General features: G+C 45.4%; 4 protein-coding genes across 10 annotated transcripts in view; 1 reads left to right on the plus strand and 3 right to left on the minus strand.

The window, feature by feature from the left end:
• Positions 1 to 3153: 3153 nt before the first annotated feature.
• On the minus strand, positions 3154 to 5480 carry LOC139572881 (uncharacterized protein KIAA1143 homolog). The gene is made up of 3 exons (XM_071395724.1): positions 5346 to 5480; positions 4839 to 4980; positions 3154 to 4094 (listed from the first exon to the last, which is right to left on the minus strand). Exons 1-3 carry the CDS (start codon positions 5466 to 5468, stop codon positions 3880 to 3882), a joined length of 480 nt encoding a protein of 159 aa, XP_071251825.1. The 5' UTR covers positions 5469 to 5480; the 3' UTR covers positions 3154 to 3879.
• A 201-nt stretch (positions 5481 to 5681) lies between these two features.
• On the plus strand, positions 5682 to 8265 carry LOC139572883 (transmembrane protein 42-like). Its single transcript, XM_071395727.1, has 3 exons — positions 5682 to 5861; positions 6123 to 6269; positions 6751 to 8265. The coding sequence occupies exons 1-3, from the start codon at positions 5682 to 5684 to the stop codon at positions 6883 to 6885; spliced, it is 462 nt and encodes a 153-aa protein (XP_071251828.1). The 3' UTR covers positions 6886 to 8265.
• The window catches only part of LOC139572879 (palmitoyltransferase ZDHHC3-A-like), a 255214-nt gene continuing 235976 nt past the window's right edge, over positions 8150 to 27387 (minus strand). The window contains exon 10 of the transcript XR_011674509.1: positions 8150 to 8702. The gene's annotated coding sequence lies outside the window, so the exon portion shown is untranslated. The remainder of the gene's footprint in view (positions 8703 to 27387) is intronic.
• The window catches only part of LOC139572878 (palmitoyltransferase ZDHHC3-A-like), a 32084-nt gene continuing 12846 nt past the window's right edge, over positions 8150 to 27387 (minus strand). For 6 of the 7 annotated variants that reach the window (XM_071395715.1, XM_071395712.1, XM_071395708.1 and 3 more), the window contains 4 exons: positions 23525 to 23621; positions 21697 to 21778; positions 20479 to 20609; positions 8150 to 9630 (listed from right to left, as the gene is read on the minus strand). In XM_071395715.1, the coding sequence (XP_071251816.1) occupies positions 9424 to 9630; positions 20479 to 20609; positions 21697 to 21778; positions 23525 to 23621 (517 nt within the window). In that variant the 3' untranslated portion in view covers positions 8150 to 9423. Of the gene's footprint in view, positions 9631 to 10916; positions 13396 to 20478; positions 20610 to 21696; positions 21779 to 23524; positions 23622 to 27387 lie in introns of those variants that run through there. The other variant, XM_071395716.1, reaches the window with a different exon arrangement.

A 27387-nucleotide genomic window follows, 5' to 3' on the forward strand; every position in this document is an offset into this window, starting at 1 on the left:
CAAGAGTCTAAAATAAATGGTGCATGTATAGTAGCTGTACCCTACTGGATTCAGGTGGTAGGTATGCAATTATTTCAATGTGTTTTGTTTTTATATACCATTATTAAAAATAAGGTTTAATTTGTTTCCCTATATCATCTAATGTGGTTCACTAACGTCAGGTTTTGTGGGTCGATTATGATGAAGATGCCTTTACAGGTTCTACCGCCGGGGACTTAGTCCGAGTGCCAGTCTGTTTATGGCGTCATACCAAATCATTGTCATGGCAATGACAGCAACGGAGTTGGCAAGAGCAACCAACAGATCAGGTTACCAGAGGGGACTAGGTTTCCAGGTTACCAGAGGGGACTAGGTTACCAGGGGACTAGGTTTCCAGGTTACCAGAGGGGACTAGGTTTCCAGGTTACCAGAGGGGACTAGGTTACCAGGGGACTAGGTTTCCAGGTTACCAGAGGGGACTAGGTTTCCAGGTTACCAGAGGGGACTAGGTTACCAGGGGACTAGGTTTCCAGGTTACCAGAGGGGACTAGGTTACCAGAGGGGACTAGGTTTCCAGGTTACCAGAGGGGACTAGGTTTCCAGGTTACCAGAGGTGACTAGGTTTCCAGGTTACCAGAGGACTAGGTTTCCAGGTTACCAGAGGGGACTAGGTTACCAGGGGACTAGGTTTCCAGGTTACCAGGGGACCAGGTTACCAGAGGGGACTAGGTTACCAGGGGACTAGGTTACCAGAGGGGACTAGGTTACCAGAGGGGACTAGGTTACCAGAGGGGACTAGGTTTCCAGGTTACCAGGGGACTAGGTTTCCAGGTTACCAGGGGACTAGGTTTCCAGGTTACCAGAGGGGACCAGGTTACCAGAGGGGACTAGGTTTCCAGGTTACCAGAGGGGACTAGGTTACCAGGTTACCAGAGGGGACTAGGTTACCAGAGGGGACTAGGTTACCAGGGGACTAGGTTTCCAGGTTACCAGAGGGGACTAGGTTACCAGAGGGGACTAGGTTACCAGAGGGGACTATGTTTCCAGGTTACCAGGGGACCAGGTTACCAGAGGGGACTAGGTTTCCAGGTTACCAGGGGACTAGGTTTCCAGGTTACCAGAGGGGACTAGGTTACCAGAGGGGACTAGGTTTCCAGGATACCAGAGGGGACTAGGTTACCAGGGGACTAGGTTTCCAGGTTACCAGAGGGGACTAGGTTACCAGAGGGGACTATGTAACCAGGTTACCAGAGGGGACTAGGTTTCCAGGTTACCAGGGGACCAGGTTACCAGAGGGGACTAGGTTACCAGGTTACCAGGGGACTAGGTTTCCAGGGGACTAGGTTACCAGGTTACCAGAGGGGACTAGGTTTCCAGGTTACCAGGGGACTAGGTTACCAGGTTACCAGAGGGGACTAGGTTTCCAGGTTACCAGGTTTCCAGGTTACCAGAGGGGACTAGGTTACCAGAGGGGACTAGGTTACCAGAGGGGACTAGGTTACCAGAGGGGACTAGGTTACCAGAGGGGACTAGGTTACCAGGGGACTAGGTTACCAGGTTACCAGAGGGGACTAGGTTACCAGGGGACTAGGTTACCAGGTTACCAGAGGGGACTAGGTTACCAGAGGGGACTAGGTTACCAGGTTACCAGAGGGGACTAGGTTACCAGAGGGGACTAGGTTACCAGGTTACCAGAGGGGACTAGGTTACCAGAGGGGACTAGGTTACCAGGTTACCAGAGGGGACTAGGTTACCAGGTTACCAGAGGGGACTAGGTTACCAGAGGGGACTAGGTTACCAGGGGACTAGGTTACCAGGGGACCAGAGGGGACTAGGTTACCAGAGGGGACTAGGTTACCAGAGGGGACTAGGTTACCAGAGGGGACTAGGTTACCAGAGGGGACTAGGTTACCAGGGGGGACTAGGTTACCAGGGGGGACCAGGTTACCAGAGGGGACCAGGTTACCAGAGGGGACCAGGTTACCAGAGGGGACCAGGTTACCAGAGGGGACTAGGTTACCAGGTTACCAGAGGGGACTAGGTTACCAGAGGGGACTAGGCCTATTTGGATCTGAATGCGTGTTCCACTACTTTAGAAGGGGATACACATACAGTATGTAGTCAGTCTACTGTGGATACACATACAGTATGTAGTCAGTCTACTGTGGATACACATACAGTATGTAGTCAGTCTACTGTGGATACACATACAGTATGTAGTCAGTCTACTGTGGATACACATACAGTATGTAGTCAGTCTACTGTGGATACACATACAGTATGTAGTCAGTCTACTGTGGATACACATACAGTATGTAGTCAGTCTACTGTGGATACACATACAGTATGTAGTCAGTCTACTTATGAATGATCAGCATTCAGTAGAGGATTAGACAGACCAACACGTTACAGCCAAAGGTTATGGGGGTGTGGCGTACGAAGGTTATGGGGGTGTGGCATACGAAGGTTATGGGGGTGTGGTTTACGAAGGTTATGGGGGTGTGGCGTACGAAGGTTATGGGGGTGTGGCATACGAAGGTTATGGGGGTGTGGTTTACGAAGGTTATGGGGGTGTGGCGTACGAAGGTTATGGGGGTGTGGCGTACGAAGGTTATGGGGGTGTGGCGTACGAAGGTTATGGGGGTGTGGTGTACGAAGGTTATGGGGGTGTGGCGTACGAAGGTTATGGGGGTGTGGCGTACGAAGGTTATGGGGGTGTGGCGTACGAAGGTTATGGGGGTGTGGCGTACGAAGGTTATCATCCTGGTAACTAAATCAGTCTTCTGGGATTTATCATCCTGGTAACTAAATCAGTCCTCTGGGATTTATCATCCTGGTAACTAAATCGGTCCTCTGTGATTTATCACCCTGGCAACTAAATCGGTCCTCTGTGATTTATCACCCTGGTAACTAAATCGGTCCTCTGTGATTTATCACCCTGGTAACTAAATCAGTCCTCTGGGATTTGAAGGGCCACATGTTCTCGTAAGGTTTAAAATGTAAAAGTAACACTATTTTCCATGGATAATAAAAATGTATCTCTCTGTTTTCACGGACCTTTCTCTGCATATTGTGAAAACTGTAAAAAGGTATTTGCTAATGAGAGACATTTTTGCAACATGACCTACTGACAGACCTGCATTCTACAGAACATACTATAGTATAATGCTATCATAAGGCCTTAATGTATTTTAATAGTTACATTTCAAACTTATTCAACTAAAAAAAAAAACACAATCACAGAAAAATCCAACACTTGGCATAAAAACAATGAAGTGTTTAACTTAGACATCTTTTGAAGCTCCGTTGTCGAAGCTAAAACACATTTCTACATCCAATGAATGATTGACTCTAGAAGTAGGAAAGTATCACATCAACTCTCCAGACTATATTTTTTGGGACCAAAACCACCAGCTCATTTCTTCCCCTTTTAGTAGCTGTTGTCACACGGGTTACCTTGATTAAATCTCAGATCCAGACCCTGTGTTGGCTGTAGGAACAAGTCCAGAGGGTCCACTGAAGGACGGACGACTACAGTTGTAATGGATGGATAATAGGCCCACAGTGAGTCACTACAGCAGAGACATGTCTTACAGTCGACAAAGAATAACAGCATGCATCTTATGTATCTAAAGATCTTTGATCGTGAATGTGAAGGGGTTTGTTTCAGATACATGTCCAGATTCCACCTCCAGAAGAGGGGATGACCCGTAATGTCTAAGGATCTTAGTCTAGTGGGACAAACTACGATGTATGAGCTATTCTATGTTGGGTCTTTTCGCCCATAGTAAAAAACCAACAACCGCAGTAGATCAGTTCCATAATCCATGCGCGGTTGATTGCTCTAGTCTGATGAGCGGTTGATTGTTCTAGTCTGAAATCCCTGCGGTGAATTAACCTCTAGTCCTCATCCTCATCCTCTCCGAAAGAGAGAAGACTCTTGTTTTTCACCTTCTTTTCAGACTTCTCCTCCTTTTTCTCTTCATCTCCTCCTTCACTCTTTCCTTCACTCTTCTTCTTCTTGTTAGAGCTGGCGGTGATGCCCTGGAACTTGTCGGAGGAGCGCTTCGTGGGCTTCTTGAACAGGATCTTGCCGTCCGCAGGAGGCTTGTCTTCTGTAGGCAGCAAGGAGAAGAGGCAGATTAAGTACACACACAGACCCTGTATACACACAGTACAGACCCTGTATACACACAGTAGACACAGTACAGACAGACACACAGTACAGACCCTGTATACACAGTACAGACACACAGTACCAACAGACACACAGTACAGACAGACACACAGTACAGACAGACACACAGTACAGACAGACACACAGTACAGACCCTGTATACACACAGTAGACACAGTACAGACCCTGTATACACAGTACAGACAGACAGTACAGAGACACACAGTACAGACCCTGTATACACACAGTAGACACAGTACAGACACACAGTACAGAGATACACAGTACAGACCACAGTACGAGACACCAGTACCACGACACACAGTACAGACAGACACACAGTACAGACAGACACACAGTACAGACCCTGTATACACACAGTAGACACAGTACAGACCCTGTATACACAGTACAGACACACAGTACAGAGACACACAGTACAGACCCTGTATACACAGTAGACACAGTACAGACAGACACACAGTACAGAGACACACAGTACAGACCCTGTATACACAGTAGACACAGTACAGACCCTGTATACACAGTACAGACACACACAGTACCAACAGACACACAGTACAGACCCTGTATACACAGTACAGATACACAGTACAGAGACACACTCCAATTAACACCAAGTTAATTTGATAGTTTAGGATATTATATATGATTTATTTACCTTTTTCTATACCATCCTTTACCTCTTTTATCTGTAACACTTCTTCAGCGCTTAAATCTCCCTTTTTGAGAATGACAACTTGAGGCAGCTCATCTTCACGATCACTGCCACTGTCATCCTCCAAGGCTGGCATCTCTAAACGCTGCGGGAACAGTGACAAGGTTGAATATCACCATATTGACATCATACCAGCCGCCCTTTCCATGTTAAAAGGTACACATAGCTGCAAAAAATAGCCGTTCGTGTCAATTAAATATCTATAGTGGTCAAGGAATTGAATTATGTGAGAGAAAACCCAATAATTTGAGGGTGGTCAACTCTCCTGTAGAGCTAGCTAATAACGTTACTTGACTAGCTGAATCAAGGTGTTAGCGCAGGACTCGAACTAAAACCTTAGATAGCGCTCCAGCGGGCTTGCCATACAGTCACGTATATACTGTAGCCCACCTAAGGTTAACGTTAGTTCATTTTACATAGGCTAGCTAACGTAGCACATTAGCGAAATACCTTGGTATCAATGGTGGGTCCTTCCTTAAAGCCAACATCTTTCTTGAATTTCTTTAAAAATGACGGTTCTGCTGGTTTCACCCACGATACGTTCGCTTTCGGACCCTTATTCATCTTAGCCATTTTGAGAGTTAGAACAAATGAAGGAAACAAGGTAATTTCAGGTTGTGTTTAGCCCGTCGTGTTTAGCGTAACATTAAATCGTCATCACCCTGCGCCCGCTGAAGGTCATATGATCCCAGAGGTGAGTCTGATTGGTTGAACCGAGTGAAGCCTTTTAGACAAGGAAGTAGTCAAATATGTGACAGTAAAGTCTAGTTTAGATGCTAAATAAACATGATTTCAGGTGCGTTTTATGCATTATTAGCGGGCTTTCTTGGAGCCGTCGCCTCCTCGTCAGCCAAGCTATCTCTGGGCTCAGACTACCTCAAAGGGATGTGTGAAACAGGGCTGAAAACCTGGTTTCAGGATGGGGACTACAGGATTATTCAGGAGGAAACATCACCCTGCGAATGGGTGAGAGTATCTATATGGATGTATAATTTTCAAAGTGTGTATGTGTCAGAGGGAGACTGAGAGAAAGAATGTGTGTGTGAGAGATACCATTGTGTGTGTGAGAGATACCATTCTACCAGAGACCACTAACAAGTCCTATTGTATTCCAGCTCCACATCCCTCTGCAGCTGCTGTTCACTTGTAATGCTGTGATGTGTTGTTTCAGCTCCACATCCCTCTGCAGCTGCTGTTCACTTGTAATGCTGTGATGTGTTGTTTCAGCTCCACATCCCTCTGCGGTTGCTGTGTGGAGGACTGCTGTTCACCAGTAATGCTGTGATGTGGACCTTCTTCTCCAAGGCTCTGAGACACTCCTCCTCCTCCGCTCGGGCCACGGTCACCACCACCGCATCCAACTTTGTTTCCTCTGTGAGTAGAGCAACTGGTTGATATCCATCACGGCATGTATTCATAAAATGTCTGAGTAGGAGTGTTGACCAGAGGATCAATTGTATTCATAAAATGTCTGAGTAGGAGTGTTGACCAGAGGATCAATTGTATTCATAAAATGTCTGAGTAGGAGTGTTGACCAGAGGATCAATTGTATTCATAAAATGTCTGAGTAGGAGTGTTGACCAGAGGATGAATTTCACCTTTTAGATCGTAATGATTAAGTCAGGAGGACCTGATCCTAGATAGGCACTGCGACTCTGAGACGCTTTATCAATACGACCCCAGATCTCAGCTATCCAATTGATATAAACACAGTACAGTAGGCCTTTGGCACTATAGAACATTGACCATAAGACCATAGTGGAACAACGTTATTGGAGCAATGACATCTGTGAATACAGGTATTATAGGCTATTTATGTTGCCAATCCCACTTCCATAGTCTGTACTGTGTTTAGGCATTCCTTGGGAAGCTGCTCTTTGGCGAGACCCACGCAGCACTGTGGTGGGTGGGCATCTCTCTAACGCTCTCAGGTTTACTGGTGCTGCACGGATCAACTTCCCAACCAGCAGAGGCCAAGAAGGAAGAGTGAAGGACTGTCCACATGTGGAATAAGAAGTGGAATAACAATTCCACTGCGTCAATCACCCCACTGGACCGCCTCGCCGTTAAACAAACGCTTTCTGGCTCAAATAAATCTGGATTTCACCAGAACCGTGTTCTATTACCACAAAAGGGCTTTGATGTTACAACTGACTGTAAGGATTCTAACATGTTACACCTGACTGTACACGGATTCTAACATGTTACACCTGACTGTACACGGATTCTAACATGTTACACCTGACTGTACATGGATTCTAACATGTTACACCTGACTGTACACGGATTCTAACATGTTACATCTGACTGTACATGGATTCTAACATGTTACATCTGACTGTACACGGATTCTAACATGTTACACCTGACTGTACACGGATTCTAACATGTTACACCTGACTGTACACGGATTCTAACATGTTACGCCTGACTGTACACGGATTCTAACATGTTACGCCTGACTGTACACGGATTCTAACATGTTACATCTGACTGTACACGGATTCTAACATGTTACACCTGACTGTACACGGATTCCAACATGTTACACCTGACTGTACACGGATTCCAACATGTTACGCCTGACTGTACACGGATTCCAACATGTTACGCCTGACTGTACACGGATTCTAACATGTTACACCTGACTGTACACGGATTCTAACATGTTACATCTGACTGTACACGGATTCTAACATGTTACATCTGACTGTACATGGATTCTAACATGTTACACCTGACTGTACACGGATTCTAACATGTTACACCTGACTGTACACGGATTCTAACATGTTACGCCTGACTGTACACGGATTCTAACATGTTACGCCTGACTGTACACGGATTCTAACATGTTACGCCTGACTGTACACGGATTCTAACATGTTACGCCTGACTTTACATGGATTCTAACATGTTACATCTGACTGTACATGGATTCTAACATGTTACACCTGACTGTACATGGATTCTAACATGTTACACCTGACTGTACATGGATTCTAACATGTTACACCTGACTGTACATGGATTCTAACATGTTACGCCTGACTGTACACGGATTCTAACATGTTACGCCTGACTGTACACGGATTCTAACATGTTACGCCTGACTGTACACGGATTCTAACATGTTACGCCTGACTTTACATGGATTCTAATGTACGATATGACCAAGGTCTGCACTCCATACACAAACATGATCAGGCTTTTCAACACTACACATTATTATGCAAACAAAGAATTTTAAATACTACTGTTGATATGTATATTTTATTGACAATATTGTAATGACCTGAAATACTAAATGCATATCAATTTATTGAAATTAGAGTTTTGTAAATAAACCTTCATATGAAATATCTTGTCACGTAATCTCTGACATGTTTTTTATTCTGTAGTCAAACTAATATGAGAACCAATCAATACATGGATAAAGTACGATATCAACGACAACTTCCCTTTTATTTAAATGTTAAAAGTAAACAATTGTGGTCCCATGATATGGAGCATTCATTTGACTGTAGAAGTCCTCCCTAGTAACCATCGTAGAAAGTACAGTAGAAACCATCCACCATCACCTAGCCCCCCCCCCCCCCCCAACTATCACCTAACCCCCATTCAATAAAAGTGTTCTCTTTACATTTTCCAGATGAAAAGAATGAATTGTTTAGATAAGGCCCTTTTAATTAACACACTTAAAAGGTAATGTAATTCTCTGACATAATACAGATAGAAAAAAAATAGTTAAAACTGTTACCACCTCATTTGCATACTTTACAGTACAAGGCCATTAACTGTTACCACCTCATTTGCATACTTTACAGACCAAGGCCAGTAACATTAAAATTCTCAACTTGACAGTTTATAAAAAAGGCACTTGGTGAAGTAAGATTAGAGGACAGGCCACGGACCATCTAGATTCTGCATAGTCCACAGGTCGTTTTCTAGGAGGTCTTCCCGTAATACAACTGAACCATGTAGAGCTGTGTATGCAGGAGATGCTCTGGACTACTGAAGGAGCCCGTTTGGGTCAATCCAACTCGTCTTCGTTGGGACTTGTACCTCGTTCACATCACCAGGGGGTATAAGACCTGGACATGTTGTGGCTCATTCTAAAAAGGACATTTGGTGCAGGATCCCTTTTAATAGCTTTGGTCCAAGCAGCAGTAGCACTGTAGGAAGGACACCGCACTAGATCAGTGGAGTCTGTATAGAAATAGAATGAATAGAACTGGCGTCTCTCTATAGAAGCCTAGTCCAGACCCCCCCCCCCCCCCCCCTCAGGGAGTTGGGATATGCAGAAAACTAAACATGTCCAATTCACACGTGTATAAAACACACTGGTACATGTCTGAAATAGGACAAATGTACACACCCTCCTAATTATTATGTCAACGATGCCATAATGAATCACAATACCAGGCTTCCATAGCAAGTGTACCCGGGAGTTCACCAGTCAAACCTGCCAGGGTGTGAGGTTCACCGCCCATTCTATTCATTCTAGTTCTATGGGAGTCTTATGACACTAGACCAGCGGTATCTCTATGACGTCGTCCTCGATGATCTCCCCCTGCGGCAGCACCACGTGGTCATTGGGATCCCTCGTACAGCGGAGGTCAGAGAAGGGACTGAGCCAGGATGGAGAGAAGGGCCCTCCAAACGCTGACTTCATTGCCTCCCAGCAGGAAGTCTTCTCCCACCTGGCCTTCTCCCCCTTCAGACGCTCAATGCCCTGGAACAGAGACACAGACAGAGAGAGAGACAGACAGACAAAGACGGAGAGAGACAGAGACGGAGAGAGAGAGACAGACACAGAGACAGAGAGAGACACAGAGAGAACACAGTGAGCTGTAGACAGAGGAAACTGAATTAAAACATTTCATTAATTTAGTAAAATGTTCCTTAGTCATGCATTGGTTTCAATGGGAGATCCAGTGAAAAATGTGACTGAAGTGGCTGGTTTCCTGAACCCAGATGAAGTCTCCTCTTGGACTAACATGCACGCTCAAATGGACAAGTCATGGGTGTGGAAACCGGCCCATATTATTTCTGACAAGGCACGGACACCGACTGTGTTGTCTTGTTCTATGTGTTGTTGAAGTTGTTGGCACACGACAACACAGTGAGCAGTCTGCAGACTAATTCTGTCAATGAAGACGTCCATACATCCCAGGTCTTAAACATCAACCTATAAAACCCAATCAGGAGACAATAAGAAACGTTCAGAAATACATGCATCATGCTTTGTTGTTGTTTAGGAAAAAACTCATTCACTCCACAGTAACGTTGGGTTTAAGTGTGTGCAGTAGGACCTCCGTCCCACAGCGGTCGCGGCTTACCTCCGTCCCACAGCGGTCGGGGCTTACCTCCGTCCCACAGCGGTCGGGGCTTACCTCCGTCCCACAGCGGTCGCGGCTTACCTCCGTCCCACAGCGGTCGCGGCTTACCTCCGTCCCACAGCGGTCGCGGCTTACCTCCGTCCCACAGCGTCCGGGGCTTACCTCCGCCCCACAGCGTCCGGGGCTTACCTCCGCCCCACAGCGTCCGGGGCTTACCTCCGTCCCACAGCGTCCGGGGCTTACCTCCGTCCCACAGCGTCCGGGGCTTACCTCCGTCCCACAGCGTCCGGGGCTTACCTCCGTCCCACAGCGTCCGGGGCTTACCTCCGTCCCACAGCGTCCGGGGCTTACCTCCGCCCCACAGCGTCCGGGGCTTACCTCCGCCCCACAGCGTCCGGGGCTTACCTCCGCCCCACAGCGTCCGGGGCTTACCTCCGCCCCATAGCATTCAGAAAGCAGCCAGTCGGACGGCCTCAGAGAGACACAGTTAAAAGCTTCAGTAGAAAAATGGTAGGAGACACATCAGCTTCCCAGTTAACCAAAGCCAACGCAGAGTAAGGACAGATATAGGGGGCATGCATACAAAGACACCCATTGCAAGATGACACGATATAAAACAGTTTCTTGGAGAAAAGAGAATTAATATGGATATATATGACATAGAAGGAAAAAAAACAGCTTATTAACCAAATGGGAAATATTTATTCTCTCCGTGCAAAAAGTGTTGAAAAATGTCAGTGGAAAGAAAATAACCGTTAGGTCCAGCTTGCTCACAGGCAAGACACTCACAGCAGCAGTCAGGCTGCTTCCCAAACGGCACTCTGTTCCCCTCTATAGTGCACTACTTTTGACCAGGACCCATAGAAAGTAGTGCACTACTTTTGACCAGGGCCCATAGAAAGTAGCGCACTACTCTTGACCAGGGCCCATAGAAAGTAGCGCACTACTTTTGACCAGGGCCCATATAAAAGTAGCGCACTACTTTTGACCAGGGCCCATAGAAAGTAGCGCACTACTTTTGACCAGGGCCCATATAAAGTAGTGCACTACTTTTGACCAGGGCCCATATAAAAGTAGCGCACTACTTTTGACCAGGGCCCATATAAAGTAGTGCACTACTTTTGACCAGGGCCCATATAAAAGTAGCGCACTACTTTTGACCAGGGCCCATAGAAAGTAGCGCACTACTTTTGACCAGGACCCATATAAAAGTAGCGCACTACTTTTGACCAGGGCCCATATAAAGTAGCGCACTACTTTTGACCAGGGCCCATATAAAGTAGCGCACTACTTTTGACCAAGACCCATATAAAAGTAGTGCACTACTTTTGACCAGGACCCATAGAAAGTAGTGTGCTATATAGGGAATAGGGTGCCATTTGGGGATGCAGCCTCAGTTAGGTGACAGTCCTCCTCAACAACCATCCATTCAAACTAAACAGAACACAACAGAAGGTAAAAGATACAGGTGAAGAACAATCCCAATGTTGAACAACGACATAACGGACCGGTTTCCCCCAGACACAGACTACACCTAGTCCACCACTCAAAAGCATTATCAAGAGAGGTTGAAAGAGATGATTAATTCTAGGACTAAACTTTATCTGTCTGTCTGGGAAACTGGCCCAATTAAGTTTGTTTTCAAGCATAGAAAAGATCACATGAGAAAAAGTAACATTTATAAACTCCACTGATAGATAGATCTCAGGAAAAGTGCATATTTGTCATGATTTGTAGCCAGCTTGATATATTTTGATATTGATATTGGAGTAAAACTACTACTGTATAATCAGTTTCGTTGGTTAATATTTTAGTATTTAGTAATACTCCCTTTTTATTTTACTTTGCAAATATATTTGAACTTGTTAAGTTCGTTTTGTGAATCACGACCTCTGGTTTACACATCTCCTGAATAACTCAAAATTAAAGTTTTAATTCCAACATAAAAACGTAAATTCTGGAGAAACTTACATAATAAAAAAATAAAAAAAGTGACTTTTATATACAGAACTTGGCACACATAGAAATGAGAGAGCAAGATCAACTGAGTTACCACCAACTTTTACACAAATATTCTGAAACACCTCCATGTTTTATTGTTCCTAAAAGAAGGACCAACTTGAAATGAGCAGCATGTAGACTGGAACTTTAACTTTCTTTAAAACACAAGAAAATACGAGTGTTTAACAAAGTAAAAGGACTAACCTACTGATCCCTCAACACACTATACTTCCACCTGGCTTTAAAAGCCTCTCAAAACGGTCAACTGTACAGGCCTAGTGAAAAGACCATGTTCCCCTGTGCTGGGTGAGGTGTGTATCAGAGAAGAATCACAAGGAGGGAGGGGTTTAGTTTTGACTGACAGGAGGACGGAAGGTAGCCCGAGTGCCAAATCGGTTTGTGCTATTATGCCAACTCCTGACTTGACATGATAGCACCAACAAACTGGCACTCGGAGAGAGACAGAGGGGGGAGAAGAGACACACAGAGAGGGGGAACAGAGGGGGGAGGAGAGAGACAGAGAGGGGGGACGGGGACAGATGGGGGAGGAGAGAGACAGAGAGGGGGGGGGGGGAGAAGAGACACACAGAGAGGGGGGACAGAGGGGGGAGGAGAGAGACAGAGAGGGGGGGAGGAGAAGAGACACAGAGGGGGGAGGAGAGAGACAGAGGGGGGGGACAGAGGGAAAAGTGATTCAGAAAACCAGAACAAATCAACATAAGGGTTAAAACAGACACGGTTGAAAAGTTTTACAATTGATCTTTTTCTCTGCAACTCCACTTGCCTTTTGTTCCCAAGCAACATAAAAAAAACAACGTGGCAATATAGAAAGCATTAATGATTAAATTGTTCAGAGTTAGGAGGGATTACAATCACGTTCAGCATTGTCAAGGAGTGTTGGGGAGTCAGGGTGAGAGATGGGGTGGTTGGAACAGAGCGGTGTTAACACACCTCTGTCTCAGAGTCTGTTTCCCCCCCCCGGGTGGCTAAGCTCAGACCACATACTGGTAGGATTCAGCTTTCCCGTGGGCCTTCCCCGGTTGGGTCAACGGGAGAAACCAGAATATGGAGAAGGGGTGTCCAAATACCGCCTTGGTGTTCATCCACTTCGTTTTTTTACCCCATCGTTTCTCCTCCTTTTTCAACTGTTCTATGCCCTGGAAAGACGAGAGACAACCACACTTCAGTGTACTGTGAACCAATCAAACTACTTCCTCCCTAACTGACGAATCACAAGAGCCCCTTTGCTTTTTTTCCGTTTGATTTAAAACCACTCTTTCAAATCTAAAGTTACAAAGTGGCTTAAGTTATGACTAAACGACCAAAGGCTAATGTACTGGCTAAATGACCATAGGCTAATGTACTGGCTAAATGACCATAGGCTAATGTACTGACTAAACGGTCATAGGCTAATGTACTGGCTAAATGGTCATAGGCTAATGTACTGGCTAAATGGTCATAGGCTAATGTACTGGCTAAATGGTCATAGGCTAATGTACTGGCTAAATGGTCATAGGCTAATGTACTGGCTAAACGGTCATAGGCTAATGTACTGGCTAAACGGTCATAGGCTAATGTACTGGCTAAACGGCCATAGGCTAATGTACTGGCTAAATGGTCATAGGCTAATGTACTGGCTAAATGGCCATAGGCTAATGTACTGACTAAACGGCCATAGGCTAATGTACTGGCTAAACGGTCATAGGCTAATGTACTGGCTAAATGACCATAGGCTAATGTACTGGCTAAATGGCCATAGGCTAATGTACTGGCTAAATGGCCATAGGCTAATGTACTGGCTAAATGGCCATAGGCTAATGTACTGACTAAATGGCCATAGGCTAATGTACTGACTAAATGGCCATAGGCTAATGTACTGGCTAAACGGTCATAGGCTAATGTACTGGCTAAATGACCATAGGCTAATGTACTGGCTAAATGGCCATAGGCTAATGTACTGGCTAAATGGCCATAGGCTAATGTACTGGCTAAATGGCCATAGGCTAATGTACTGGCTAAATGGCCATAGGCTAATGTACTGGCTAAACGGCCAAAGGCTAATGTACTGGCTAAATGGCCATAGGCTAATGTACTGGCTAAATGGCCATAGGCTAATGTACTGGCTAAATGGCCATAGGCTAATGTACTGGCTAAATGACCATAGGCTAATGTACTGGCTAAATGACCATAGGCTAATGTACTGGCTAAATGACCATAGGCTAATGTACTGGCTAAACGACCATAGGCTAACGTACTGGCTAAATGACCATAGGCTAACGTACTGGCTAAATGACCATAGGCTAACGTACTGGCTAAATGACCATAGGCTAACGTACTGGCTAAATGACCATAGGCTAACGTACTGGCTAAACGACCATAGGCTAACGTACTGGCTAAACGACCATAGGCTAACGTACTGGCTAAACGACCATAGGCTAACGTACTGGCTAAACGACCATAGGCTAACGTACTGGCTAAATGACCATAGGCTAACGTACTGGCTAAATGACCATAGGCTAACGTACTGGCTAAATGACCATAGGCTAACGTACTGGCTAAACGACCATAGGCTAACGTACTGGCTAAATGACCATAGGCTAACGTACTGGCTAAATGACCATAGGCTAACGTACTGGCTAAATGACCATAGGCTAACGTACTGGCTAAATGACCATAGGCTAACGTACTGGCTAAATGACCATAGGCTAACGTACTGGCTAAATGACCATAGGCTAACGTACTGGCTAAATGACCATAGGCTAACGTACTGGCTAAATGACCATAGGCTAACGTACTGGCTAAATGACCATAGGCTAACGTACTGGCTAAATGACCATAGGCTAACGTACTGGCTAAATGACCATAGGCTAACGTACTGGCTAAATGACCATAGGCTAACGTACTGGCTAAATGACCATAGGCTAACGTACTGGCTAAATGGCCATAGGCTAACGTACTGGCTAAATGACCATAGGCTAACGTACTGGCTAAATGACCATAGGCTAACGTACTGGCTAAATGACCATAGGCTAACGTACTGGCTAAATGGCCATAGGCTAACGTACTGGCTAAATGGCCATAGGCTAACGTACTGGCTAAATGACCATAGGCTAACGTACTGGCTAAATGACCATAGGCTAACGTACTGGCTAAATGACCATAGGCTAACGTACTGGCTAAATGGCCATAGGCTAACGTACTGGCTAAATGGCCATAGGCTAACGTACTGGCTAAATGGCCAAAGGCTAACGTACTGGCTAAATGACCAAAGGCTAACGTACTGGCTAAATGACCAAAGGCTAACGTACTGGCTAAATGACCATAGGCTAATGTACTGGCTAAATGGCCATAGGCTAATGTACTGGCTAAATGACCATAGGCTAACGTACTGGCTAAATGACCATAGGCTAACGTACTGGCTAAACGACCATAGGCTAACGTACTGGCTAAACGACCATAGGCTAACGTACTGGCTAAATGGCCATAGGCTAATGTACTGACTAAACGACCAAAGGCTAATGTATTGACTAAACGGCCATAGGCTAATGTACTGGCTAAACGACCATAGGCTAATGTACTGGCTAAATGGCCATAGGCTAATGTACTGGCTAAATGGCCATAGGCTAATGTACTGACTAAACGACCATAGGCTAATGTACTGGCTAAATGGCCATAGGCTAATGTACTGGCTAAATGACCATAGGCTAATGTACTGGCTAAATGGCCATAGGCTAATGTACTGGCTAAATGACCATAGGCTAATGTACTGGCTAAATGGCCATAGGCTAATGTACTGGCTAAATGGCCATAGGCTAATGTACTGGCTAAATGGCCATAGGCTAATGTACTGGCTAAACGGCCATAGGCTAATGTACTGGCTAAATGGCCATAGGCTAATGTACTGGCTAAATGACCATAGGCTAATGTACTGGCTAAATGGCCATAGGCTAATGTACTGGCTAAATGGCCATAGGCTAACGTACTGGCTAAACGGCCAAAGGCTAATGTACTGACTAAATGGCCATAGGCTAATGTACTGGCTAAATGACCATAGGCTAATGTACTGACTAAATGGCCATAGGCTAATGTACTGGCTAAATGACCAAAGGCTAATGTACAGTGCATTCGAAAAGTATTCAGACCCCTTGACTTTTTCCACATTTTGTTATGTTACAGCCTCATTCTAAAATTAATCAAATTAAAATCCTCAATCTACACACAATACCCCATAATGACATCACAATACCCCATAATGACATCACAATACCCCATAATGACATCACAATACCCCATAATGACAAAGCAAAAACAGGTTTCGAAACTGTTGCAAATGTATATAAAAAACAAAAAACTCAAACATCACATTTACATAAGTATTCCGACCCTTTACTCAGTACTTTGTTGAAGCACATTTAGCAGCGATTACAGCATAGAGTCTTCTTGGGTATGACGCTACAAGCTTGGCACACCTGTATTTGGGGAGATTCTCCCATTCTTCTCTGCAGATCCTCTCAAGCTGGTGGAATGCTGCAGAGATGGTTGTCCTTCCGGAAGATTCTCACATCTTCACAGACAAACTCTGGGGCTCTGTCAGAGTGACCATTGGGTTCTTGGTCACCTTGCTCAGTTTGGCCGGGCGGCCAGCTCTAGGAAGTGTCTTGGTGGTTCCAAACTTCTTCCATTTAAGAATGGAGGCCACTGTATTCTTGGGGACCTTCAATGCTGCAGAATTTGTTTTGGTTCCCTTCCCCAGATCTGTGCCTCGACACAATCCTGTCTCGGAGCTCTACGGACAATTCTTTCGACCTCATGGCTTGGTTTTTGCTCTGACGTCAACTGTGGGACCTTATATTGACAGGTGTGTGCCTTTCCAAATCATGTCCAATTAATTGAATTTACCACAGGTGGACTTCTAGTTGTAGAAACATCTCAAGGATTAATGGAAACGAAACAGGATGCACCTGAGCTCAATTTTGAGTCTCATAGAAGGGTCTGAATACTTATGTAAATTAGGTATCTGTTTTTTAATTTATGAGGGATTTTACATTTTTTGTATCAATTTTAGAATACGGCTGTAACGTAACAAAATGTGGAAAAAGTCAAAGGGTCTGAATACTTTCTGAATGGACTGTATGGACTAAATGTCAACACACTGATATCTAATAAACATCCTTCTTCACTTGTGAGGCTCCATGAGAGAGAATACAGCCATACTAAAGATATCAACTTCTAGGAATACAACCAGGCCCCGACTACGCCCACCCGGGCCCCGACTACGCCCACCCGGGCCCCGACTACGCCCACCCGGGCCCCGACTACGCCCACCCGGGCCCCGACTACGCCCACCCGGGCCCCGACTACGCCCACCCACGCCCCGACTACGCCCACCCACGCCCCGACTACGCAATCAGGCCTGAAGTTGCAGACAAAAATACGTTAGAGCAAGAAAGCAGAGTTAGTTTAGTTAGAGTTTTAAAGCACTAAACATTGTACAGACATGCATAGAACCCACAGAGAGGTCTACAGTCTACCATAGAACCCACAGAGAGGTCTACAGTCTACCATAGAACCCACAGAGAGGTCTACAGTCTACCATAGAACCCACAGAGAGGTCTACAGTCTACCATAGAACCCACAGAGAGGTCTACAGTCTACCATAGAACACACAGAGAGGTCTACAGTCTACCATAGACCACACAGAGAGGTCTACAGTCTACCATAGACCACACAGAGAGGTCTACAGTCTACCATAGACCACACAGAGAGGTCTACAGTCTACCATAGACCACACAGAGAGGTCTACAGTCTACCATAGAACCCACAGAGAGGTCTACAGTCTACCATAGAACCCACAGAGAGGTCTACAGTCTACCATAGAACCCACAGAGAGGTCTACAGTCTACCATAGAACCCACAGAGAGGTCTACAGTCTACCATAGAACCCACAGAGAGGTCTACAGTCTACCATAGAACCCACAGAGAGGTCTACAGTCTACCATAGAACCCACAGAGAGGTCTACAGTCTACCATAGAACCCACAGAGAGGTCTACAGTCTACCATAGAACCCACAGAGAGGTCTACAGTCTACCATAGAACCCACAGAGAGGTCTACAGTCTACCATAGAACCCACAGAGAGGTCTACAGTCTACCATAGAACCCACAGAGAGGTCTACAGTCTACCATAGAACCCACAGAGAGGTCTACAGTCTACCATAGAACCCACAGAGAGGTCTACAGTCTACCATAGAACCCACAGAGAGGTCTACAGTCTACCATAGAACCCACAGAGAGGTCTACAGTCTACCATAGAACACACAGAGAGGTCTACAGTCTACCATAGACCACACAGAGAGGTCTACAGTCTACCATAGACCACACAGAGAGGTCTACAGTCTACCATAGACCACACAGAGAGGTCTACAGTCTACCATAGAACCCACAGAGAGGTCTACAGTCTACCATAGAACCCACAGAGAGGTCTACAGTCTACCATAGAACCCACAGAGAGGTCTACAGTCTACCATAGAACCCACAGAGAGGTCTACAGTCTACCATAGAACCCACAGAGAGGTCTACAGTCTACCATAGAACCCACAGAGAGGTCTACAGTCTACCATAGAACCCACAGAGAGGTCTACAGTCTACCATAGAACCCACAGAGAGGTCTACAGTCTACCATAGAACCCACAGAGAGGTCTACAGTCTACCATAGAACCCACAGAGAGGTCTACAGTCTACCATAGAACCCACAGAGAGGTCTACAGTCTACCATAGAACCCACAGAGAGGTCTACAGTCTACCATAGAACCCACAGAGAGGTCTACAGTCTACCATAGAACCCACAGAGAGGTCTACAGTCTACCATAGAACCCACAGAGAGGTCTACAGTCTACCATAGAACCCACAGAGAGGTCTACAGTCTACAATAGAACCCACAGAGAAGTCTACAGTCTACCATAGAACCCACAGAGAGGTCTACAGTCTACCATAGAACCCACAGAGAGGTCTACAGTCTACCATAGAACCCACAGAGAGGTCTACAGTCTACCATAGAACCCACAGAGAGGTCTACAGTCTACCATAGAACCCACAGAGAGGTCTACAGTCTACCATAGAACCCACAGAGAGGTCTACAGTCTACCATAGAACCCACAGAGAGGTCTACAGTCTACCATAGAACCCACAGAGAGGTCTACAGTCTACCATAGAACCCACAGAGAGGTCTACAGTCTACCATAGAACCCACAGAGAGGTCTACAGTCTACCATAGAACCCACAGAGAGGTCTACAGTCTACCATAGAACCCACAGAGAGGTCTACAGTCTACCATAGAACCCACAGAGAGGTCTACAGTCTACCATAGAACCCACAGAGAGGTCTACAGTCTACCATAGAACCCACAGAGAGGTCTACAGTCTACCATAGAACCCACAGAGAGGTCTACAGTCTACCATAGAACACACAGAGAGGTCTACAGTCTACCATAGAACACACAGAGAGGTCTACTAACTACATGGTTTATGATAGTACAAGAGAGGAAACTGGTCCTTCCTCACAGAGAGGTCTACAGTCTACTAACTACATGGTTTATGATGGTACAAGAGAGGAAACTGATCCTCTCACACAGATACGTGGACACGTTCCTTCCTACTTGCTGACAGTAATCAACAGAATATCAACAAGCCTTGAGCTGAATTTCATGTTGAATACTTCCTTTATATAATAAAATGTCTGTTACTGTAGAAACAAGACTGGACTCATAAATACCCACACAGAGGTGATCCTACTACAAACAGAGCCTTCTATTTTACACTCCTCTTAGACACTAACTTCTACTTAAATCCAATTTTCAGGACACTAAGTGAAAATGTCCACTCAAGTGGAAGTTAGGATTCACCTCTATATGGGTAAGCTGCTGTAGAGAGGTTAAGGTTCATAGGTCATACATACAGTAGATAAGCACCAAAGCAACAGCAGTGGGGAGGAGACTTGGCTTAAATACATAGGTCAAATACTTGGGAGGTGCACTTTATGAAGTTTGTCCGTACAATGGAATAGGCCTAGCTGAAACGCCAATGGAATAGTCCCAAAAGTGCAACCCCCCCCCCTGCACATCAGTCAATCTATATAAATCATACCTAAAGCATTTGACTTCCCATGATGTATTTAATCCAGGTCTGATGAAGAGGAGGAGGTGACGGGGAGAAGAGAGGAGGGACACGCCGGTCTACGACTTACCGTCTCATCTGTACAGATTGAATGGACCTGAGTCCCGAACATCACAGAGGTGAAGATGAGGAAGAGGAGGGCCTCAAAGCACAGGAGGATGAGGAGGATGACGGTCGCAGGAGGTGAGAAGGAACTGCACTCTGGGAGTTGGAGTTCAGGAGGGAGGGGAGGGGGGAAACACGTTTACACTCACAGCACAGTGGAAGCAACATTTCTAGAAGGGTTGATGTGTTCTAGGCAGCTGGATGCTAAGCATATTGTACATCACAGTGTTTTCAGATAGATGACTGGGATAATGGCAAAGGTGAAGATGTCGGGATTCAGTTATGACGTCATTGTTTTAGCACCATCTACAGAGTTTTTAAACTACGGCACGCGACATGGGTCAATGTGCCAATAAACTTCTGGGGCTTTTCAAATTGAACAATATGCAGAGTTTAATCACACACAGACAGTCGTACACTAACTGAGCAACGTCCTGCAGCACTGCAGAGCTATACACTATGTGGAAACCAGGTGACTCCATATTCTCTGAGCTTCTGGGTATAAACAACCTTCACATAAACGGCCGTGCACGGAGCAGTGCCCAACAGAACGGCCGTGCACGGAGCAGTGCCCAACAGAACGGCCGTGCGGGGCGCAGTGCCCAACAGAACGGCCGTGCCAGTGACCAAAAGGAATACTGAGTGTCAGGAAGTACAGGACGTCAAACTAAAAAGGAGTGCCCTGTCCTTTATGACTTTGCTAGAGGAAGATTAACTAGGAGAGTAACTTGAACAGTTTACAGTTTAGCCCATGAGATGGGCGGGTATTGAACAGTTTCCCCATGAGATGGGTGGGTATTGAACAGTTTCCCCATGAGATGGGTGGGTATTGAACAGTTTAGCCATGAGATGGGTGGGCATTGAACAGTTTAGCCATGAGATGGGTGGGTATTGAACAGTTTCCCCATGAGATGGGTGGATATTGAACAGTTTCCCCATGAGATGGGTGGGTATTGAACAGTTTCCCATGATATGGGCAGGTATTGAACAGTTTCCCCATGAGATGTGTGGGTATTGAACAGTTTCCCCATGAGATGGGTGGGTATGGACTCATCTGAAATACTTAAATAACCAGAGACCATTGTTAAGGTTGACAGGAGCTGATTGAAAGATCATTGTGTTATCATGAGATCTACATCAAACCAATGAGAAGCCAGGTTAAAAAAAGGTCAGAAGCACTTACTTGTCCAATCATCTTCGAAGCAGTACAGGAAGTGGAAGACCACCATCACCAGAGAGTGGAGAGAGATGAGTGCAATGTACATCTGGAACACACAGACTCATGGTAAGACAGGGTGCTCTGGAACACACAGACTCATGGTAAGACAGGGTGCTCTGGAACACACAGACTCATGGTAAGACAGGGTGCTCTGGAACACACAGACTCATGGTAAGACAGGGTGCTCTGGAACACACAGACTCATGGTAAGACAGGGTGCTCTGGAACACACAGACTCATGGTAAGACAGGGTGCTCTGGAACACACAGACCCATGGTAAGACAGGGTGCTCTGGAACACACAGACCCATGGTAAGACAGGGTGCTCTGGAACACACAGACTCATGGTAAGACAGGGTGTTATTGAACAGTTTCACATGAGATGGGTGGGTATTGAACAGTTTCACATGAGATGGGTGGGTATTGAACAGTTTCCCATGAGATGGGTGGGTATTGAACAGTTTCCCATGAGATGGGTGGGTATTGAACGTAGTCACACAAACTGTAAGTCACTTTCAGGGCATTTGACAACTTAAACATCTTAATTCATAACTTTCCAATAGGTACTGTGTGTTGGCTACTTGTCTGTGTTATTGCAGCAGGCTGACGGTGCCATGGTGTCTACAGTATGGAATGTTCCAGTATGTAATGGGGTCTACAGTATGGAATGTTCCAGTATGTAATGGGGTCTACAGTATGGAATGTTCCAGTATGTAATGGGGTCTACAGTATGGAATGTTCCAGTATGTAATGGGGTCTACAGTATGGAATGTTCCAGTATGTAATGGGGTCTACAGTATGGAATGTTCCAGTATGTAATGGGGTCTAGAGTATGGAATGTTCCAGTATGTAATGGTGTCTAGAGTATGGAATGTTCCAGTATGTAATGGGGTCTACAGTATGGAATGTTCCAGTATGTAATGGGGTCTACAGTATGGAATGTTCCAGTATGTAATGGGGTCTACAGTATGGAATGTTCCAGTATGTAATGGGGTCTACAGTATGGAATGTTCCAGTATGTAAAGTATGTAATGGTGTCTACAGTATGGAATGTTCCAGTATGTAATGGGGTCTACAGTATGGAATGTTCCAGTATGTCATGGGGTCTACAGTATGGAATGTTCCAGTATGTAATGGGGTCTACAGTATGGAATGTTCCAGTATGTAATGGGGTCTACAGTATGGAATGTTCCAGTATGTAATATGGTCTACAGTATGGAATGTTCCAGTATGTAAAGGGGTCTACAGTATGTAAAGTATGTAATGGTGTCTACAGTATGGAATGTTCCAGTATGTAATGGGGTCTACAGTATGGAATGTTCCAGTATGTAATGGGGTCTACAGTATGGAATGTTCCAGTATGTAATGGGGTCTACAGTATGGAATGTTCCAGTATGTAAAGTATGTAATGGGGTCTACAGTATGGAATGTTCCAGTTTGTCATGGTGTCTACAGTATGGAATGTTCCAGTATGTAATGGGGTCTACAGTATGTAATGGGGTCTACAGTATGGAATGTTCCAGTATGTAATGGTGTCTACAGTATGGAATGTTCCAGTATGTAAAGTCGCTCTGGATAAGAGCGTCTGCTAAATGACTTAAATGTAAATGTAAATGTAATGGTGTCTACAGTATGGAATGTTCCAGTATGTAATGGTGTCTACAGTATGGAATGTTCCAGTATGTAATGGGGTCTACAGTATGTAATGGGGTCTACAGTATGGAATGTTCCAGTATGTAATGGGGTCTACAGTATGGAATGTTCCAGTATGTTAAGTATGCACTGGTACGTACTGTGAAGAGCACAAAGTACTTCTGGTTGTTCTCTCCCACACAGTTGTTAACCCAGGGACAGTGGTGGTCCATCTTCCGTATGCAGCGCTGGCACACACTAGTGGAGGGAAACCATGGAGAAAGAACTAATTACACACACTGGTGGAGGGAAAACCATGGAGAGAGAGAACTAATTACACACACTAGTGGAGGGAAACCATGGAGAAAGAACTAATTACACACACTGGTGGAGGGAAACCATGGAGAAAGAACTAATTACACACACTGGTGGAGGGAAACCATGGAGAGAGAGAACTAATTACACACACTAGTGGAGGGAAACCATGGAGAAAGAACTAATTACACACACTGGTGGAGGGAAACCATGGAGAGAGAGAACTAATTACACACACTAGTGGAGGGAAACCATGGAGAAAGAACTAATTACACACACTGGTGGAGGGAAAACCATGGAGAGAGAGAGAACTAATTACACACACTAGTGGAGGGAAACCATGGAGAAAGAACTAATTACACACACTGGTGGAGGGAAACCATGGAGAAAGAACTAATTACACACACTGGTGGAGGGAAACCATGGAGAGAACTAATTACACACACTGGTGGAGGGAAACCATGGAGAGAACTAATTACACACACTGGTGGAGGGAAACCATGGAGAGAACTAATTACACACACTGGTGGAGGGAAACCATGGAGAGAACTAATTACACACACTAGTGGAGGGGAAACCATGGAGAGAACTAATTACACACACTAGTGGAGGGGAAACCATGGAGAGAGAACTAATTACACACACTAGTGGAGGGGAAACCATGGAGAGAGAACTAATTACACACACTAGTGGAGGGAAACCATGGAGAGAACTAATTACACACACTGGTGGAGGGAAACCATGGAGAGAGAACTAATTACACACACTAGTGGAGGGAAACCATGGAGAGAACTAATTACACACACTAGTGGAGGGAAACCATGGAGAGAACTAATTACACACACTAGTGGAGGGAAACCATGGAGAGAGAGAACTAATTACACACACTGGTGGAGGGAAACCATGGAGAGAGAACTAATTACACACACTAGTGGAGGGAAACCATGGAGAGAGAACTAATTACACACACTAGTGGAGGGAAACCATGGAGAGAGAACTAATTACACACACTAGTGGAGGGAAACCATGGAGAGAGAGAACTAATTACACACACTAGTGGAGGGAAACCATGGAGAGAGAGAACTAATTACACACACTGGTGGAGGGAAACCATGGAGAGAGAACTAATTACACACACTAGTAGAGGGGAAACCATGGAGAGAGAGAACTAATTACACACACTAGTGGAGGGAAACCATGGAGAGAGAACTAATTACACACACTAGTAGAGGGGAAACCATGGAGAGAGAGAACTAATTACACACACTAGTGGAGGGAAACCATGGAGAGAGAGAACTAATTACACACACTAGTGGAGGGAAAACCATGGAGAGAGAGAGAACTAATTACACACACTAGTGGAGGGGAAACCATGGAGAGAACTAATTACACACACTAGTGGAGGGAAACCATGGAGAGAACTAATTACACACACTGGTGGAGGGGAAACCATGGAGAGAACTAATTACACACACTAGTGGAGGGGAAACCATGGAGAGAACTAATTACACACACTAGTGGAGGGGAAACCATGGAGAGAACTAATTACACACACTAGTGGAGGGGAAACCATGGAGAGAACTAATTACACACACTAGTAGAGGGGAAACCATGGAGAGAACTAATTACACACACTAGTGGAGGGAAACCATGGAGAGAACTAATTACACACACTAGTGGAGGGAAAACCAATGGAGAGAGAGAACTAATTACACACACTAGTGGAGGGAAACCATGGAGAGAGAGAACTAATTACACACACTAGTGGAGGGAAACCATGGAGAGAACTAATTACACACACTAGTGGAGGGAAAACCATGGAGAGAGAACTAATTACACACACTAGTGGAGGGAAACCATGGAGAGAGAACTAATTACACACACTAGTGGAGGGAAACCATGGAGAGAACTAATTACACACACTAGTGGAGGGAAAACCATGGAGAGAACTAATTACACACACTAGTGGAGGGGAAACCATGGAGAGAGAGAACTAATTACACACACTAGTGGAGGGAAACCATGGAGAGAACTAATTACACACACTAGTGGAGGGAAACCATGGAGAGAACTAATTACACACACTAGTGGAGGGGAAACCATGGAGAGAACTAATTACACACACTAGTGGAGGGAAACCATGGAGAGAACTAATTACACACACTAGTGGAGGGAAACCATGGAGAGAACTAATTACACACACTAGTGGAGGGGAAACCATGGAGAGAACTAATTACACACACTAGTGGAGGGAAACCATGGAGAGAACTAATTACACACACTAGTGGAGGGAAAACCATGGAGAGAACTAATTACACACACTAGTGGAGGGAAACCATGGAGAGAACTAATTACACACACTAGTGGAGGGAAACCATGGAGAGAACTAATTACACACACTAGTGGAGGGAAACCATGGAGAGAACTAATTACACACACTAGTGGAGGGGAAACCATGGAGAGAACTAATTACACACACTAGTGGAGGGAAACCATGGAGAGAACTAATTACACACACTAGTGGAGGGGAAACCATGGAGAGAACTAATTACACACACTAGTGGAGGGGAAACCATGGAGAGAACTAATTACACACACTAGTGGAGGGGAAACCATGGAGAGAACTAATTACACACACTAGTGGAGGGAAACCATGGAGAGAACTAATTACACACACTAGTGGAGGGGAAACCATGGAGAGAACTAATTACACACACTAGTGGAGGGAAACCATGGAGAGAACTAATTACACACACTAGTGGAGGGGAAACCATGGAGAGAACTAATTACACACACTAGTGGAGGGAAACCATGGAGAGAACTAATTACACACACTAGTGGAGGGAAAACCATGGAGAGAACTAATTACACACACTAGTGGAGGGAAAACCATGGAGAGAACTAATTACACACACTAGTGGAGGGAAACCATGGAGAGAGAACTAATTACACACACTAGTGGAGGGAAACCATGGAGAGAGAACTAATTACACACACTAGTGGAGGGAAAACCATGGAGAGAGAGAGAACTAATTACACACACTAGTGGAGGGAAACCATGGAGAGAGAGAGAACTAATTACACACACTAGTGGAGGGAAAACCATGGAGAGAGAGAGAACTAATTACACACACTAGTGGAGGGAAACCATGGAGAGAACTAATTACACACACTAGTATGGAGGGGAAAACCTGCAGTGTCTTCTGTTCTCTGGGACAGTGTTAGTCAGGGTTACCCTACCTGCAGTGTCCTCTGGGACAGTGTTAGTCAGGGTTACCCTACCTGCAGTGTTCTCTGGGACAGTGTTAGTCAGGGTTACCCTACCTGCAGTGTCCTCTGGGACAGTGTTAGTCAGGCTTACCCTACCTGCAGTGTTCTCTGGGACAGTGTTAGTCAGGGTTACCCTACCTGCAGTGTTCTCTGGGACAGTGTTAGTCAGGGTTACCCTACCTGCAGTGTTCTCTGGGACAGTGTTAGTCAGGGTTACCCTACCTGCCGTGTTCTCTGGGACAGTGTTAGTCAGGGTTACCCTACCTGCAGTGTCCTCTGGGACAGTGTTAGTCAGGGTTACCCTACCTGCAGTGTTCTCTGGGACAGTGTTAGTCAGGGTTACCCTACCTGCAGTGTCCTCTGGGACAGTGTTAGTCAGGGTTACCCTACCTGCAGTGTTCTCTGGGACAGTGTTAGTCAGGGTTACCCTACCTGCAGT

This window comes from Salvelinus alpinus, chromosome 4 (assembly GCF_045679555.1).
Source record: "Salvelinus alpinus chromosome 4, SLU_Salpinus.1, whole genome shotgun sequence".
Classification (NCBI taxonomy): Eukaryota; Metazoa; Chordata; class Actinopteri; order Salmoniformes; family Salmonidae; genus Salvelinus; species Salvelinus alpinus.